This window comes from Furipterus horrens, unplaced genomic scaffold (genome assembly GCF_987537825.1).
Source record: "Furipterus horrens unplaced genomic scaffold, mFurHor1.1.pri manual_scaffold_11, whole genome shotgun sequence".
Lineage (NCBI taxonomy): Eukaryota > Metazoa > Chordata > Mammalia > Chiroptera > Furipteridae > Furipterus > Furipterus horrens.
The window spans coordinates 60,370,870-60,390,889 of NW_028327181.1; the positions used below are offsets into that span (position 1 = coordinate 60,370,870).

At 36.5% G+C, this 20,020-nt stretch overlaps 1 protein-coding gene across 1 annotated transcript in view; it reads right to left on the reverse strand.

Annotated features, from left to right (window-relative positions):
- Positions 1–205: 205 nt before the first annotated feature.
- CPD (carboxypeptidase D) overlaps positions 206–20,020 on the reverse strand; it is a 63,803-nt gene continuing 43,988 nt past the window's right edge. The window contains exons 11-21 of the mRNA XM_090292961.1: positions 19,230–19,399; positions 17,589–17,912; positions 15,699–15,894; positions 13,584–13,719; positions 12,597–12,728; positions 11,504–11,599; positions 11,334–11,398; positions 7,316–7,447; positions 6,591–6,776; positions 6,187–6,286; positions 206–4,282 (exon numbers count right to left, since the gene is read on the reverse strand). Of these exons, the coding sequence (XP_090149087.1) occupies positions 4,056–4,282; positions 6,187–6,286; positions 6,591–6,776; positions 7,316–7,447; positions 11,334–11,398; positions 11,504–11,599; positions 12,597–12,728; positions 13,584–13,719; positions 15,699–15,894; positions 17,589–17,912; positions 19,230–19,399 (1,764 nt within the window). The 3' untranslated portion in view covers positions 206–4,055. The remainder of the gene's footprint in view (positions 4,283–6,186; positions 6,287–6,590; positions 6,777–7,315; positions 7,448–11,333; positions 11,399–11,503; positions 11,600–12,596; positions 12,729–13,583; positions 13,720–15,698; positions 15,895–17,588; positions 17,913–19,229; positions 19,400–20,020) is intronic.

The window sequence follows — 20,020 nt, forward strand, 5'->3', positions numbered from 1 at the left end:
AATTATTTCAGAAACAGTTTGCTTTTGAGTCAGTTTAAGACAGACACACTGTACAAGTAATACCCTGTATTCCTAGCCTAGTGCTATTTTTCTCCTAGTATAGGTAGAAAACCTAAATATAAACTTTCCAACTGGAACAATAACTTTTTCTGGCCTATTGCTTTTGAGAAGAGATTATGAGACAAAACACAAAGAAAGACAAACATCATAAAATAACTTTTATACAGCATTAGATCTGTTTACATATAAAAAACAGAAAGGACCTCATTACAGTTAGATTTCACATAAATTACACAAATTGACTTTTTAAAACTATGATTCAACTTTGTTTGAAGTCCCTTTTAAAAGTTTCATTTTGAAGGCACAGTGCATGAGATAAACCAAAGGCTGAAGCACTTGAGATGAGTGAGTGTTAGGCACCTCATGTAAGTAGCTATAGATTTTTATGGAGCCGGGGAAGGTCACTCTGAAAAAAATATGGAGAGGTGAAAAACTGATTTTTAATCTGAGCATAAAACATACCATTATGTCACACCTCCATAAATCTGCAGCATGGCCAGCATAGAATGTACTTAGTACACTCACGGTATGCTATTTATAAAAGTCATTATTATACATATACATAATTTATGTCCAGTGGTCTCAAAATGGTAGCCTACTTTCAAATTTCATAATATATTCTGTCAAATCAAAATCAAGCAGGGCAATACTCTGAAAGTCCAGTGGGATATTAATTATTGCTAAAACATAGGAGAAATGGGTGTTGGGAGATACTGCTTCATGAATTTTAAGTCCAAGTTCAGTTGATGTTGGTCAGGGACTCTAATCGCCCCCTCCCCACACAAAAAAATCTGCTTTAATTGAAACAAATCAGGAACCCAGAATTATCAAAAAGTTGCTATATAGAAGATCATTGAATATCAAACACAGTGGAATTTTTTTGTAATAACAATTAAGTTGCTTCTGTTAAAAACAATTCCACCAGAGAACCATAACATAGAGCACTAGGTACAGCATTCACAGCTAAGCAGCTTTTACTATAGCAGGGACAAAACCTAGCACAAGTGCATGTCTGGCAACAAGAAGATAAGACTCTTTACTGCTGAGAATAAATGAAAATGGAGGAACAGGCCATGGTTACTGAGTAACCTGGTGTTAGCTCAGAAACACAATAAGCCCAGGCATAAGCACTACCTTTTATTTATTTGTCAACTCATAATTAGTTTTAAGTTCAATACTCATTAATTCAGCAAATCCCATTCAGGTGAGTTACCAAAGGTAAACCATTGAGTCACACTGGGCCCGTCATACATATGCTTCCTTTCTGAAGGATGACAAAATCCCAAAGCAGATTTCCTCCACTGAAAATTTCAAGCATTCCTTAACTGGATGGGATTCCAATCACTATCTAAACATTCAGCAAAATACATCAAAACCAAAGGGTCTTTTCTCCTGAAAGTAGCTTAAGTTGGTCTTATTGAACTGCATAATCAGTACATTTACACAAGGCAGACACTTTGAACATTACCTACTCAATCACTTTGCTTTTATTAAGGAGATGGGAGGGAAGAAGGTTTACAAACTGATGATTAGGACACAAAAATAACATGCCTTGTGAGTAAAGAAAGGCACAACTCAGGTTTGGTCAAATTTCATAATACTGTGATACTTACTTGCCTCCATGACTCCAAAGAAATGAAAAGTCTCAATGAGAAACACTGAAAAAATGCATTCCCCATCCCATATGGCTTCAATGCCTTAAGCAGTTAATGTGGCCTAATATTAGATTAGATCCACAAATAAAAGACAAAGCAAGGCAGAGAACACAGTCTTAGTAGTCATGATCTTGTACATTCATGTTAATAGGTAACACAGGCTGAGAGGCCTTGTTTTCCAGAACAATTCATTATTTAGAAATTCATTCAAGATTAAAGATTTATAGCAGAATTTGGTTTTCTTTTCAGGAAAAAATATTTTAAAAATGCTTGTATGTTCATTTCTAAAAAATTTTACACATGCTTAAAAGGCAGGGACTCCGGCCACTGTGATGTACAGTTAAAAACATGTTTAAGTCAGGAGAGAAATAAATTTAAAGGCATCCTCCAGTGAAGACCCAATTAAGTAAAGGCTGTCATATCAACTTTGTTTAATTTTTTCCTGCAATGTCTCAAGAAGAGCTGGCCATTCATAGGCCTTTGTTGGTTTTCTGAGTTTTCATTCTTAAAATAAAGCTGGAAAGAGCAATACCACTACATTATCCTCTTAAGGAAAATGTAAAGTATTATTAGAAGAAATTAAGTCCAATACATTCCATTAAATATTAGCACCCCACAAAATCTGTTCTATGTATGTGGTAGGGTAAAAATGGGGTGGCAAGGGTTCAAAATTTAGAGTTGTTAATAACAGGATTAATACCAGAATGGCTTAACCTTGAACCACCCAAATTTATCACAGACACTCATTAATAAGTGTCATGACTTCATCATTCCTGCTGAACCAAATCTCTTTTTATAAAGCCATTTTGGATACATTCCTCACAAAACTTGCCTGTATGACTTCATGTGAACCACTCCACATGAAGACTTTGAGATGATAGGTACATTAATGGATATAGAATACAATTTGAAAAGATGAGAGCAATTTCTTTGATCCCCTGATTTAGTACAAGTTCAGCAGCAACTTGGCCATTAACACATTCAAATATATTAAACCATTAAATCATTGGTAAGACTCATACTTACAAAAAGCATCAATTTCACTGAATAGCATGATATTACAGACACAGTACAATGCAAACCTTTCAGGTCTTTGCAATAACCCAACTGGCAGGTGAAAGTGATACTTTTCTCACCACAGTGTTACATCACACAGCAGTTCATAACTTTTTTTTTTTTTTTAATGGAGAGAGCCATATTTAAATGCTTGCAACTGAACTTTTAACAAAATTGATTGATAATAAAAGGGACTGTCAATGAAACATTAGGGCAAAGAACCCAATCACTTGCAGAGGTGTATATGAATTAGACTGGCCTAGCTATTTCAATAACAGTATGCTATGACAGGTTTGGGCTGGAGCATGAAGGGTAGATATTTTGTATTCAAATACAGGTTAAGAATGTGCCAAGTAGGTTTCTTCCACACTTGTAGATATTTTCAGTAGAATTCAGATCTTGTAGATTGCTGGATAATCTGAAAACCGTAAGTGTACAACATTAAAAATGTTCAAATTTAGGGAATATTAAAGAATTAAGCATTCCTAGAATAACTAGTGTTTCACAGATAAAAGCAGCAGCACCTATGGGTTTTTACCAGGTTAAAAGATAGGCAACATGAGTTTTAGCTTTTGCTAGATCTCCCTCTTAGCTCCATTCAAATGGACATTTAGATCTTTTACAACAAAGTCAACAGTTCTCCCTTAAAATGGGGATCTTTAAAACTTTGCTAAACTTTACACAAGAGGTAGGGAAATCCTGCTGAGAGCACAGGCCACCAGTTCTGATCTAGCCTTAGAACAGGTAGAAAGCAAATGTGGAAGCCCATTTATTCATTTCATAATGTTATATGTTTAAAAATCAACTCAGCCTCCACTAAACCTGAATAATAACAGCAACTCCAGCTATTTTATAACTAGAGAGAAGTACTTTCTCAGTAGGTTGAGAAAACCTTGAGTTTTAAAGCTTTATGTCAGATTCTGACTGCTGTCCCTGCCTTAATGTTTCTGGATTCTTTTGGCCATTTAAAATAAAGAGGAAAAGAAAATAAAAAAGCTAAAGCCACTAGGAAACACCTGATGTGCAAAATACAACATCCACTAGTTGGCTTTATGCAGTTATAACATAAGCTCCAAACAGCTCATCTTAAATTAAAAAGAAAAACAAAGGTAAGAGTACTTTAAGGAGGGGAAGTTCAAAACTGCCAGCCAAATTCACAGAGAATACAAATTTAGCAAGTTAACTTCCCAAAGCTCTTTGAAGAAGCAGGATAGTCTCTCTTCTTAATGCAGTGTCTCCCAAAAGAAACTATAGTTTTGCTGGGAGATATGCAAGGTGTGTGTTTCAATGTTTGCTAGAATATAATGTCTCCTCCTCAGTGTCCGTTTCGTCCTGGAACTCATGGCTTAAGAGGGACTTCTTGGAGCTGGTGGACATCATGCGAATTTCATCTTCATACTCATCGTGATGCTGCCTGAGCCGATGGAAGCCATCCTTGTGTCTGTTAGACTTGATTGAGCAGATGCACCAGATAATGCAAGCTGTTAGGACCAACGCCGACATGGTGGCACCTGCCAAACAACGTCGCCACATGAATGGTGTTCTATTTTAAGGATATAAATAAACAGCTACTTATGATGACACTTTTAATAATATGCCATTCATTTATTTTATTTTTATTTCATGGACTTAAAAACAACCTTTTATTATTATAGAAGCAGTATATTCATAGTATGCAAAATTAAAAAAACACAAATAGCAAAAATACTAAAAACCCAAGCCAAATATCGCACATCTGCACAGTTCTGTTACCTCAAGATCATTTTAGCAACCCTAGTACATGTTTTTCCAGATTTTTCTTCATGCATTTGTATATGTATATACATTTTTCTTTTACCGCAATGAAACCAACTGTGTCCACTGTTCTGCAACTTATCAAAGGCTTCTTTACCTTTCCAGTAAATTTTCATCTCACCTAAAACCTCTCATTTATTTAAAAGATTTTTACATAAGGCTATCAGAATTAGTCTTAATAACAAGAAATAATAATAAAATCATAAATTAAGTTCATGCCAGTAAATGGGTGGCAGAGCCAGATTTAAACGATGGCTGAATCCCGGCTCCTGTGTTTCTAACCACTGAGTGAGCCATACTTTATCTCGCTCAAGCTAGTAACTCTGCACTTTGAACACTCCACAGCAGGCTCTATGATCTGACCACGTCTCCAATATTCCACTCTTCTTCCACTAGTGATCTCTCCCCTACACACTCTGTAATAAAACTTGGTCAATTTGCATCAAGTCCAAGTTGCATAGAAATGAAGCAAAGCTCTGTGTCAAAAAGATACAACACAATATTTATCTTACCACATACATTTTTCTCTATAACCTTTCAGTAATTCAAGCAATGGCACACGTTAATACTGGAGAAAGCAAATATTTTCTCCTTCCAGGATGATGGAAAAACAGAACTAAGTCACAGTCCAAGGGACTTATGGTCTTAATAAAAAGCAAATCATTCATTGAATCAACAACTCCTCATTAAGACCCACTGCATGCCAATCATGGTTCTAGGCACTCTGCTCTCTCAAACTTATGCTTTAGTGGGAGAAACTAAATATAGACAAATAAGTGACTAGATATGTAACATCAGATAGTGATAAGTGTTATAACAGAAGCAAGTGGGTTGGAGATAGTGACAGGGATACTGCTAGGTTGGCCAAAAAGGTCATCTGCTTTTTCTCCATAAGATGGCTTTAGTAGTGCTTAGTTGTTTTTAACATCATTCAAAACAATTTTGTTTGATTGTACTGTGACAGCTGTCATATCAGCATGCATTAAGAAAACATAAAAATTGGTGAGTTTTTGTGTAGCCATTTTAACATTGAAGATGGAAGAAAATATGCAACACTTTTGGCATATTATGCTTTATAATTTTAAGAAAGGTAAAAATACAACTGTGGTGCAAAAAAGATTTGTGCAGTGTATGGAGAAGGTGCTGTGACTGAACATGTCAAAAGTGGTTTATAAAGTTTCATGCTGGAGATTTCTTGCTGGACGATGCTCCACAGTTGTGTAGACCAGCTGAAATTGATAGCGATCAAATTGAGATATTAATTGAGAATAGTCAAAGTTATACCATGCAGGAGATAACCGACATACTCAAAATATCCAAATCAATAAAGTTATTGGTGAAAATGAAGAATGCGTCTTTTATTTTACAGAAAAAACTGAACAGTCTTTTTGGCCAAGCCAATGTTTTCGCAAGCGTTATCAGGGAAGGCCTCTCTGTGGAGATGACACCTGAGTACGGACCTGAGAACGCGAGGGGCAAGCCATGAAAGAACACTACATTTAGATAAGGAGACATTAGAAGAAAAGTGATTGGCTTCAGGTGATTATAGAAGTGATCCATTCTCAAATTAAAATGTCAGACTGGTGTTATCTTCCACTACCAAAAATTTAAATTCCTTTACCTGATACAGTTACCACAAGCTCCCTCGGCAAACCAAATATCCGGTTGTCTGTGTCAAAGACTATTACCACAGAACTAGCTGCATCATGATGCACAAAGACCTAGAAAGATACAGTACAAGGATTATGAAAAACTTTACTTAAGGTGTATTGTATCCCTGCTGCATTTCTAGGTCCTTTTTTTAGCAAACCAAAGAAATGATTCACTGTCATCTAAAGTATACAAAATGCTAAAAAAAAAAAAATCCCCTTTGTTGCTAAAAGATATAAAAATAACATACCATAATCAAGGGCTGGTCACACTTTTTATTTTATTCCTCAGTTTCCCAACAAGAATTCCAAACTAGAATAGAAGTACTATTACGAGTAAGAATTTACGCGATACCACTCAATTTGCGTCTCTTACCTGCGAATGCTGCTGCTGATACCCATCCGCGATGGCATTGATGTTGTGCACACCCGGGGCCAGCAGCACATGGAAGTAGCCGCCCTCTTTTGTGTGCACCTTTACTCCTTCATTGAGTACAATGACTGCATTAGAGATTGGTTTTCCAGTCTTATCTTTAACAAAGCCATGAACTCCCTTGTGAACCTGAAAAAAATATTTAAAATATAAACGTATGTTTTCATAATGCCAGAAGGTCCAGAGGCAATAGTTTGAGGCAGGACAAAAACAACAAACAAACAAAACAACAAAAATCCCCCTACGACTGGTTTATTTGTCCTTCCCCATGACTCTGACCTTGTTTGCTACTCAGTTATGGCTTCAGAGGCACAGAGATGGACAGAAGGGAAAGGAGAACTTTAACAGAGTCAAAGCCAAAAGTGTTAGAACCCAAACCTTCTGAGGCCGTGAATGAAGACACACACAGTCTCGAGTAACCGTGTGACGCAGAAATGAAAGCGCCTGCGGCATCTCATAGGTTAGAGTGCCTGAGTCACAGCAGGTTCCGGACACGGGAACTCCTGGCACGAATTTAGGCAATATGAATTGAATAAGATTCTCCTTTCTATATAGATTTAAAATAAATAATATAAAATTTTGGTAAAAGGCTAAGAAAATGTTTTGATAAAGGTTTTCATTGCACCTATTCCTGGGAGTTTGCTTCTGGTTAAGAGAGAAAGACTCACCTCCACCAACATGCTAAGGAGAGACTTTTTATTTTCTGCCCACAAGGAAGGGAGTTGTGCTGCACCAGGGAAGCGGCAGCAGCTTGTGTACACTGTGATTTCTGGACAGTGGCCAGAGGTGACACTGTAATCCTGGAATAGAAAATGCAAAAGCAAATGGAGGAAAGTAATAAGTAAAAGTAAGAGTGAGGCTTTGTAATGCAAAGAATAGAGTAAGTGGAATAAAAAGAAAACCTGGGTGATCTAAACAAAGAATCTGTAAATAATTTACATCAAATATAAATAAACCACTCGGTATTATAATCAGTCATAAACAAGGCTGCTCCTAAGAGGGCCCTTGAGACCAGAGACTACATCCAATTCATTTTTGTATCTCCAGTGCTTCCCACAGTGTGGCAGGTGGAGGGGGTTGATCAGAGTCTGCTGAATAAGTGAATGGATGTGTATATGCAATAGGCCAGCTTCCCTCTAAACCCTGGGACTTCACTGTTGTTCTTAGAGTTCTGGAGGTAGAAGCACAAACACCTGCCCTGCAGCCTCAAGCCTGATGATGACAACAGCCACTGCTTAAAATAAGCAATTATCCAGGCACAGGCACTACTTGTGTGGACAGGTTCCAAAACCAAACTTAACACCTTTCCCCACAAACCTGTTCTTTTTCCTAATTCAGTTAATGGTATTAACTCATTTTCTCACAGACATGGAATCTCTTGCCTATGATTTCAGTGTCTTGCTATTATCCTTAATTTGCCAAATACTGTCAACTGTATCCCTACAATAGCTCTGAAACTTAATCCCTTGACCCCACCCCTACTACCTCTACCTCAATCTAGGCCTTCATTATTACTTGTTTAGGCTATTCTAAACCAGTGTCCCTGTATCACAATCTCACCTTCCCCCAGACTATTTTACCCCACTGCTAAGAGATTAATTTTCCCATAGAACAGTTCAGACCACATCACTATATATTTGCTCAAAACCTTTAGTGGCTTCCCATTCCTTACTAAAACAAGAGTGCCTTGCCATTCTTGTCTTCCACTGCTTTCCATTGCACACCATATTCTAATGAAACTAGATTGCTTATTGACTTCAGCCCATACTGCTTCCTCTTTCTGAAATGCCCTGCCGATTCACCAACTCTGCACCCAAGTGCCATGTCCTCCATGAAGAGAAGGCAACATCTCTAACTAGGTGTAACCTTTTCTGTCTTTAATTTCTCACGGCGTGTTGAAAGTTGTTCTCTTCTAGATCAAACAGATTGATTCTGTTACATAGTTATGAAGTCAATTTTTTGGTTGCACATGTGAATGGAATGACAAGCTAACCTCCCATCTGCTAACTCCTGACTAACTTGAAGTGGATGGATAACCAATTAAAATGCTGTCAGATGGAAATTAAAGATGACCCAAGTATGTGGAAAGACATACTGTGTTCATGGATAAGAAGACAATATGGTTGAGATGCAACCCAGAGTGATCTACAAATTCAACACAACCCCTAACAAAATTCTAACAGCCTTGCTGGGCAGAAAAAGAAAAGAGAATCTTCAAATTCAAATGGAATTACAAAGGGCCTTGAATAGCCAAAACAATCTTAGAAAATAATAAAGTTAGAGTATTCATAGTTCCTGATTTCAAAATTAACACAAAGAACCCGAATAGCCACAGCAATTTTGAGGAAGAAGAGCACAATAGGAGGAATCACAATAAAAAACAAACAAACAAACATAAACACTTACCACAAAGCTACAGTAATCAAAGCAGTGGTACTGGCATAAGAAGAGACAGACCACTGGAATAGAACTGAGAGTCCATAAATAAGCCCGTTCATCTATGGTCAGTTAATTTTTGACAAGGGTGCTAAGACCACTCAATGGGGAAAGAACAGTCTTTTTAACAAGTAGTGCTCAGACAACTCGATTTCCACATACCAGTAAGTGAAGTTGTACTACTTTTTATCATACACGAAAATGAACTCAACTCAAATATGAGCTAAATCCATAAACTCATTAGAAGAAAACACAGGGGTAAATCTTTATGACCTTAGATTTGGCAGTGAATTCTTAGATATGACAAAGTAAAAAAACAGATAAGTATGACAATCAAAATTAAAACCTTTTGTGCATCAAAGGACCTGATCAAGAAAATGAATATGATTGCGGGAGAGGGGGTGGGTTGGGTGGGGGAGAGAAATTGGGAGAAAAGGGGACAACTATAATTGAAAAACCAAAATAAATAAATAAATAAATAAAATAAATAAAAAAAATTAAAAAAATAAAAAGAAAATGAAACAATCTACAGAATGAGACATCTAGTAAGGGTTTAGCATTCAAAATATATAAAGAATTCTTATAACTCAACAATAAAAAGACAAACAACCCAATTTTAAAATGGACAACAGACTTGAATAGATTTTCCAAAGAAATATGCACATGGCCAATAAGACAAGGAAAGATGCTCAACATCATTAGTCACCACAGAAAAGCAAATCAAAACTGCAATGAGGCACTACTTCACAATCACCAGAATGCCTATAATTAAAAAAAGGAAAACAAAAAGTATTGGTAAGGATATAAAGAAATTAGAACCTTTGTACATTGCTGGTGGGAATGTAAAATGATTTGGCTGATATGGAAAACAGTTTGGTGGTTACTCAAAGTTAAACTTATAATTAGAATATGACCAGCAATTCCACTTTCAGGTATACGAGGTCTGTCCAGAAGGTATCCAGCCATGTGATATGAAAAATTGAGACATTTATTGAAGATAAAGAGATACAAGAAACATTGTACATAGGACAATGACATCTCAGTCCCCTTCAAAGTAGGCACCATGGGACCACACAGAGTTCCCCCAATTGCCATCAGCTGCCCCTCTGTATTTTCCTGAATCTCATCAACAGTCTGAAATCTCTTCCCTCTTAAAGGTCATTTTAGTTTTGGGAAAAGTCAGAAGTTGCAGAGCGCCAAATCTGGGCTGTAGGGAGGCTGAGTCACCTGGGTGACGTTTCGCCCCCAAACTGCACAAGACATGATGCACAAGCAGGTGCGTTGTCGTGATAAAGCTGCTAATCACCAGTTGCCCCTAGCTGTGGCTTTCTGAATCATCTAAATAGTTTCCGTGGAAAAATGTTCAAGCTTAACACAAAATTTAATGCAAATTTGTTGCTCTACTCCCTCAGTCATTTTGAATGTGATGGCCACACAGTACAGAGGCTCACTCAATGGCATCTACCACCCCACTGACTAGTACAGTGAAGCTGTCATTGTTCATACATATGCATTCCAGTCCACTCTCCTTGGCTGCCAGGTTACATTGATGTCATGCAAACCATTCTTGTTATATTAACAACTGCTGGACTTTTTCCAGACAGACCTCATGTACCCAAAAGAATTAAAACACAAGTTCAAACAGATATTTGTACACAAATGTCCACTGCAGCATTATTTTCAATAGCCAAAAGGGAGAAACAACTCAGGTATCCATCAACAGATGAACTGATACACAAGATATATATACATACAACAGAACATTATTCAGCTATAAAAAGGAATGGAGTACTAATACATGCAATAAAATGGAGGAACCCTGAAACCATTACACTAATTGAAAGAAGCCAGACATAAAAGGACAGATCTTGTATGATTCCACTTACATGAAATATCTAGACTAGGCGCACACACAGATAGAAAGCAGATTAGAGGTTAACAGGCTGCGGGAAAATGAGGAGTGACTGCTTAGTGGGTGTGGAGTTTCTGTTCTGGGTGATGAAAACGTTTTAGAAATAAATGGTTGGGACAGGTGATACTTGCACAACATTATAAATAGAATTAATGTCACTAAATTGTACAATTAAAAAATGATTAAAACGGCAAAACAAAACAAACACTGTTATAGATTAAGTTGAGGGCTATCATGTCAAGAAAGCCATGAAGCAGATGCCATTTACTTTGCTTATTTCAGAAAAGTCTATGGCCAGGATTTACAATTCCATTCTCATTATATTCTCTGAAGCATACCTTCATGCTGCCCAGGTGACTGTGCCACTCTGCTCCACGCATTACTCCTCCTGGGATATTCTCATCTATAAAAGCATTAAGGGATGGAGGATCAGCCAAACTATAAGGCAATACCCCTCCCCCTGCCCAAAGCAGCAACAACAATAACAAGGGGTAGGGAAGATACCTACCTGATTTATTTGGGCAACTGGGCTGACCCAAGTGCATCGATGGATGATTATTTGCATAAAGTGATGCTAAATGCTTCAGAGTCTCTTTGTTTTCCACTACAAAGGAAAAATTTAGAAGTCAGTGGAGAAATACAAAAGATTTTTCTCCAAGTTCAATTTCATGGTTACAAGTCATTTTTCTCTCCTTTCTGCACTCCACTGAAGTTTACTGGAGTTATTAGAATTAAACACATGGTTCTGTTTAGCCCAGAATATGACCAAAAAGACACAGATCTTCCTTACATTAAAAGGTATTAATGGTTAGTTTAGAAAACAGGCTATCACACCAAAATAAAACTTGCTTTGGTATGTTTTACTACATTCTCAGGCAACTGTGGCCTACTAATAATGTTTTCTTGTAAGCTGCATAGAAAATGACACAAACTATTTCCATATACAATAGCCCCAAAGAGATTCAACAGCAATTGTTGTTGTTGTTTTTTAATTAATAAAATATTTTATTTATTTATTTTTAGAGAGAACAGAAGAGAGAGAGAGGGAGAGAAACATTGATGTGTGAGAGAAACATCAATTGGTTGCCCCTCACACGCCCTCAGTTGGGGACCTGGCCCACAACTGAGGCATGTGCCCTGACTGGGAATTGAACCAGTGACCTCTCAATTTGCAGGCCGGTGCTGAATCCACTGAGCTACACCAGCCAGGGCAACAAGTAATTGTTTAACTCACCATAAGATACAACCAGTCAATCAAGGTTTAAAGCAGGGAAGGGGAATTCTGTATTGTGTCTTATTCACTTTTATAATCCCAATGTATACAGACATAATAATCACTCAGTAAATGCTTGTGGACTAAATTGAACAGATGTGACAAAATGGCTACACTCAGCAAAGCCAGGCCATCATTAGATCTGACCTCTCTCTTACAAGGAACTGTTTGAACTGTTGATATACATACAATCATATCAGGTTGGTTATTTGCTGAGGGAGTATGCCCAAATGCTCACCATTTAAAAAAAATTTTTAAGGGACATTACTTAATTGGAATTTCCTGTCAAAGCTCAAATAGTACAAATGTAAAGTGACCTTCTACTTACCTGTTTGTACTGGCTTGTCATATGGGTATGTGACCAGCACTGAACCACCATCTAAAGCCACAGAAAGACTGAAGTCCTGTTTTCGAATCAAATTTTCAATAATGGCTTTAGTCTCAGGCTGGGAAGCATTATCTGAAAAGTAAAAAAGTAAAATATCAAATAAGTTTTAAAATTTTGGTGTAAGTAGCTAAGAAAATATCCTCTACTTGAACACAATCAGAAGGCTAACTTACAAAATCTGTAATGAGTACTTTATTATTCCATAAGCCACTATTATTTTGAGTTTATATACTTCAATTGTGTAAAGATTGATGACTCTAAGCAAGCAAGAAAATTCTTACTGGAAACAAAAAGGGAGGAAGGTATCCTCTTTTAAAAAATAATTCAGGGAATATATAACCTATCTTTGAAGGTAAATAAGATTTTCAGAAAGCAAAGTGCTTTCTGCAGCACTGTTTACAAGAGCAAAAAATTAGGAATAAACTAAATGTCTATCAGTACAGAAGTGGTTGAATGAACAAGGACATTAATACCATACTAAGATGCCATCAATAAGAACGTTAGAGATTTATAAGTACTGAAATGGAAAGATGTCAATGATATAGTCAATGAAAAAATTTGTAGAACAACATGTATGGTAAATGACCCTAAGTAAGAAAGAAACAGGCCTCTTTAAATCGACATACACACATCGTGTGTGTGTGTGTGTGCATGCACATATGTGGGAAGGCAGAGAGAGATAATAAACATCTCTGTATGACTAGTGATGGAATCCCCCAATATTATTGATTGAATTTCTAAGAAAAAGCCTTAATTACTTTTGTTAATTATGAAGGAAAAAATCTGCAAAGTTTTCTAGATGTCTGTATCTACCACCTAGGAAAAAGTACCCCATTACTCATGTACAAAATAGGATCAACCAATCTCCTAGCAAAGAGAAATAAAATTATCTGCAAAGTACTTTAATGGCCTAAAAATTAGTCTTACTTGTAAAGTCTGTATCCAGGTCTTTGTCATGAGCGTTTGTTTGACCTATCTTTGAAGTACAGTCCTTCTCTTGTGCTCTCTCTCGCCCATCTGGATTTAGAGAAGGGACAATCACAATTCTAGTCCTGTCAACCAACTGAAACAGAAACAGAAGTCAATGAGATTATTAGCTGTATGTGGAAGCAAAAGGTAACTACCATGCCTCAAATGGAAAAATCTTTATTATATGTTTTAAACACAGATTTAAGAGGCAAAACTAAAAACATAAAAATAGCATTATCTCTTGCTTCAAGTACAGTAAAAAGGAAACAAAAAACTACCACAGAACTAATAATGTTCATAGAGACCTCCTGATGACTTACAATAGGGGTCAGAACACCACTGCCTGCAGGCTGAATCCAGCCTGTTGTTTGCTACTGTAAATAAAGTTTTACTGGCACAAAGTCATGCCCATGCCATGACACTTTCTGTGCTGCAGTGGCCAAGCTGAGTAGCTATAACAGAACAGGTCTCCTTAGGTGTATATTTTCTTGAACTTGCTAGACAATTGTGTCCCTAAGTTCAAAACGAATGACAATCTAAAGCAATCTAGGCCAAGCCCAATAAGTCCAGTGAGGCAAATTCTCATAAACTAGGAGTTTTGAAATTCCTAGTGTTTTACCTTACAATCATAAGATCAGTAGGTAGCAACTCTGCCCAAATATTAGAACAACCTAAGAAGCTTTTCAAGTAATATCGATGCCCCTGGGGGTGAGGCCCAGTCATTGGTATTTTTAAAACCTTCCCAGATGTTTCTAATGTGCAGCCAGGGTTGAGAACCACAGTCCCAGGTATTCTCCCATTAAAAAAAAGAACAAAAAATGTCAGATACTACTTGCAACTCACATAAAAGTTAGTGGAATTTACTTTGCCTAAGATTGTAAAATACTTTTTGATCAAGTCTGATATTAAACTAATCTCATCTTATCCCCCAGTTTCCTTCTGATCCTAATCATGACAAATTTCTTTTAGGGGAGGCAGTGTGGTACAACAAAACAGCACAGGCTTTAGGGTGAGAAACACTTGGGTTTAATCCTGGTTTTCCCACCTACTAGCTGTGTGACTTCACGTGAGTTACCAAATATCTGTCTCAGTTTCCCATGCGTAAAATGGAGATAACGTAATTACAAGGTTGATGATGAACTTATGATGGATGTAAAGTACTTGTTATAGAACCTGGCAGACAGACAGTAGGAATTAAATAAATTAGTCCCTTTCTTCTTTCCTAAGTTCTATACAGACAGTGCCAATTAGTGAGTATTTTGGAAGGATACACACTTTTTCCTCCCGTTCTCTAAGACAACACAGAACTAGGTTGTTAACCCTAGGTGATTAAGACTATGAATCAAAGTTCTTTTTTATAGTCATGGATGGCTGAATTAGACAATGCCATACTGCTTTTTCTAAAATCTAGTCAGCCCGCCCTGGCTGGTTTGGCTCAATGAATTGAGCACCAGCCTCAGAACTGAAAGGTCAGTGGTTCAATTCCCAATCATGGCACATGCCTGGGTTGAGGGCCAGGTCCCCAGCTGGGCACTATGAGAGGCAACCAACTGATGTTTCTCTTGCACATTGATGTTTCCCTCCCTCTCTTTCTCCCTCCCTTCTCCTCTCTCTAAAAATAAATAAGAATAAAACCTTTAAAATCTCTAGTCAGCCAAGATGTCCAATAATTTTGCATTTATTACATAAAAAAAACTATCTGTCTTTCATCTAATTTTTTACTATAGTATCCTAGTTGTAAGTAACTAGGAAAAAAGTCCCTCAAGTTAGAATGTACAGAACTGTAAGGAAAGATTGGAAGGATAACTCGACCATTAAATAAGGAAGTAGATGACTGAATGGAAATTTTTCCTCTATGTCTCTTAATTGTATCCAAAAATATATAATAGAAAGACACTATTAACAATGAGTATACACAAAGATAATCCATTTTAAGAGTAAAGTTTATAATGCACTCAAAGTGCCTCTGAGTAAAATCTAGTAAGAAATTAAAATTTCAAAATGGTGCCTTGATATCAATGTATTACTGAGCTTTTTCCTTTTAAAGCATGTCAAAACAGGCTATTCCCTTACTTGAGTAACAGCTGGATTCTTTTTGTAGTTTAGGCAGAGAAATTCTGCCAGAGCCAAAAGCAGTTCAGTTCCAACTGGAGCATTTCCATGGATACCAGCAACAAAACGAATCTTTGGTTCTTCAGGCTCTGATATGTTGGGCTTATTGGATATTTCAAGGGACCAAATTTGACGATATTCAACGCTCTGTCCCAACCTTTCAAAAACCAGAAACACAAATTCAGCAAGTAATCAAGCATTATATAATGTTAATGCTGACATAAATTTAAAAAAAATTAAAATGAAACATGAAAAGTCTTAAAAAGCCTTTAAAGAACATATCATTGTGCCAAAAGATGTTAAGAAAATTAGTTTTCCTTGACCAAAGAGAAGTGAGAAAAGATGATGATTTAGTTTGGCATTCCTCCAAATGCAGTCATTCTCATATCATTTTCACAATAGCTGTCCCATCTTCTACAATCTACACTAATATTTAGTTTACATAAAAAGGGGGACCCCCCCAAAATCTGGAATTTATTTATAAAAATTTGTGTATTTATTCTTACATGTTTAAACTTGAGTCACCTTCAAAGTACTCTCATTTGGTGCAATATACCTATCGAGACTTTTTTCCCACTGCTCAAAACAGTTTTTGAACTTGTCCATTTTGATGTCTTTCAGTGCTTCTGCCATTTTTTGTTTCATTTGTTCCACATCGGCAAAACATTTCCTTTGAGGACTTTTTTTCATCCAGGGAAACAAAAAAAGTCACTCAGGGCAAGATGAGGTGAACAGGGAGGGTGGGGCATGGGAGTCACGCGGTTTTAGGTCAAAAACTGCTAAACACTCAACACGATGTGGGCAGGTGCACTCGTAAATCATCTGTCATGAAATGGACAAATGCATTGAAAGAAACTTCAAAAATAATTCACTGCAACCAAATGCAGCCTCTCACAACAACGCCAGCTGGTGCACTGATAGAGATGGGTTTCTAGAACACTCACCTAGATGGGAAAGCCTGTACTGTACAGGGCCCTCCCTCCAAAAGGTAATTCCATGTTTGGGGGTCCCCCTTCAGTTAAATTTTTATTTTGGAAAAATATAAATATAGAAAAATTTAGAGAATCTTACTTTTAAATCGAAATTAAATTAGACACTTTATACTTCACTATAAATGCAATATCAGTATCACAGTAAAAATTATTTTAAATGTTCTGCTTGCCCAAGAGCTCTGCTTCCTTTGATATAAAAGGAGATTTACAAGAGTTGGATAGAAAAAAATATACTCACATTAAGCTGAGAAAAATTAATAGAACAGAAAAATTATTGCTTTTTGACAACTGTGGACTACCTGAAACTACCTTGTGCCTTACCACTGGCAGGTGTTCTGTATTTTGGGGGAAATATTCAACTAAAGTTATCTTAAATTGGAAGGTTAAAAAAATTTAAATTAACAAAGAAATGAATAGCAATAATTTCCTATTTTTTTATTTTAAAATAGGCTCTATATGGCACAAAGATTGACAATATTAAAACATAAGTTGGGCAGAAATATTCAAGAATCAGTTTAGGAAGAAAGAGAATTGGTATTGCCAAAGTAAATATCACTCTTTGCATCTATGAACATTATCAACCAGTATTTGAAAAACTAAATTTGCTGGTAAGATTAAAAGGATCTATGATGAAAAACAGAGTAAAGAAGTGAAAAGCTAGATAATATTCATTAGGTATGTATTAGAAAACTACAAGCTCAGGGCAACGTGTAAAGTAAAGGGTTAGGATTAGGGTTAGGGTTAGGGTTAGCTCCCAAATAAATTACCAGAACCATTCAACATAGCTTATGCTGAATGTAACTTCCTAAAAAAGAAAGGAAGGAAAGAAAAAGGAAGGCAGGAAGAAGGTGACCCTTACTTGGTAAGATTTGTAATGTGTGGATAGTTCATCACAAGTCCTCTGAGAAACTCTGATAAGTCTTTGTATGAATGGTATCGATAAAGAGCCAGATTTGAGGAGGAGCGTAACATGAGGCCTTCCAAACCATTCTCAGCTGAAAGGTCCTTAATTAAAGTTTCAAACTCTTTGGTAGTTGGATCACTGGCATCATCAGTGTTGGTGCTATCTCCTTTTCTTTTCTTTGATTCATTGTTGGCATCTGTTGAAGATCGAACAAGCGTGAAGTTGACCTGAATAGCGCCATCACTCTTTACGGTCACGTTCTTGGTGACGGGATTATACCTGTGATAAAGGAGACGGATCAGAGCCGAGCCTCTGCAGCTGCAGTGCACAGGCCCTGAGAAACAGGGGTGTGCAGACAATATGTGAATCCTTGAGATAAATGTGGTGCATCTTCCTAAGAGAGTCAAATATTTAACTTTGTGATAATTTAATATTTGTTATAAACATTAAACAAAAAACAGACATGGGTAGACTGTAAAACATACATGAGTTCTTAAGATTAAATATATGACTTCAAAAGCAGGTTTGTACTTCCAGTGGATACCCTGGATGTCCTGGAATCTGACATCAAGATATACGGCGGAAAAGTTTGAGAGGTACATTGTCTACCAAACACATCATTCTTGCCCTATTTTTCAGATGCTTGCTGCTTTAGTTTTTCCAATACTATGCCAAAAAGGAAGGAAAGCAGGAAAGACCTCATTACTCATTAATGATACGTTCTAACCCATCAATTTATGGACCACTGGATATTTGAAAATCATTTTTTAACAACTAATGATAACTATAAGTGTTTTCATATACTTACCCTTACTTAAATGGATGCTCAAACTAACTCTTCAGAAATAAGATAGCTAGTAGGGGAAGGGGGAAATATCCTATGGTAACATCTATACTTATCAAAATATACAAAAGAAAACTACAGGAGGGTAGAAATGATAAGTTTCAGATTAAACAGTCAGGTGGGCCAATCTAAGGTGTTTGTAAAGGAGAGGGAGATAAAGAAAATTATTTTTTTCCAAGGAAATAAAAGTAATAAGTTAATTTTCTCTTTTTAAGTAAGTACATTTGTGGAAAGAAAACCTGTGAAAAGATAAAAATGGCCTTTCTTAGAGAATTTGCAATAAGAAAGAAAATTTCCCTGAAGTAATCAGGCATTAGATGTACAATAATAAAAAAGTGAATGTCTATGAAAGACTACTTACTGGACAAAAATGACTTAAGTTTGTAGCAGAACAGGGGTCTTTTTTTATTTTTTTTAAACCAACGAACAGGTACTTCCCAGAATAGTTACCAGTAGTGAAGGGAATCACTTAGTATGGCTTCACAGGTGGATAGGAGCAGGTGATCTGAGATAGGGGTGGGTAGAAGAGGCCATTGTCTAAGGTGCATAATGTCACAAATTCCTTATATTTAATAATTCATATGCTCACTTTGCAACCAGAGGACAGTCAAATGTGTAACCAGCTCTAAACTTCCCAGCATCAAACTCTAGGTACCACAGCCTTGTTAGGGCTGTCTGGTAATAATCTTCCAGAATGGAACTACGTTTGTCTTATTCCCAAGCGCTCAATTTCAAAGTATTCGGTCACTCACCCTCGAGCAGATGCTGTGATTTTATAAGTTCCTGGAACCAAGAGACGCCAGTAATCTCCAGTTTTGTAAGTAGTCACTGGGTGATTTATTTCAGCAACACTAATGGTGGCATTTAATATACCCCTGCCATCCGTGGCATCCAGGACAAATCCTTTGACACCCTGATGAACCTGGATGAAGTATAAGGACACCAAGATCATCATCTAATTATTTTGGGAGTTCATATCCAATATAACAAATTGTTAATAATGTAAACATGTGAAACAAATAGAAATTTAGGAGTTCAGAGTAAAGCTAAATATAAGTATCAATTAAACAAAATATTTTAGTTTCTGAAAGGCTAATTTTTCATAGTCTAGGTTTGTTTTTATCTTAAGTATTATAAAAAACACTGCTTAAACTTTAGTACATCTGACAATCTCAGAATATAGGACATTCTACAAGAAAACTGGCTTGGCTTCTTTAGAATAAAAATGTCATTTAAAAAAATAGAAGGACTATTCTAAAGAGAGCAAAAGATGTAATAATCAAAAGCAATGCATAAAACTTGACTTGAGCCCCATTTAAAAATATAGCTATAAAAACATTTTGGGGACAAGAGGTGGAAATTTAAATATGAACTAGGTCCTAGGTAATATTAGAAGATTATTAATTGTCTTAGGTGAGATAATGGCATTTAGGGATGGCAAACAGGGAATATTCGTATTTTTAGAAGATGCATTCTGAAATGTTTAGGTGTAAAATATCATAACAACTATAATTTACATTGAAATAGTTCAGCAAAAATGTGT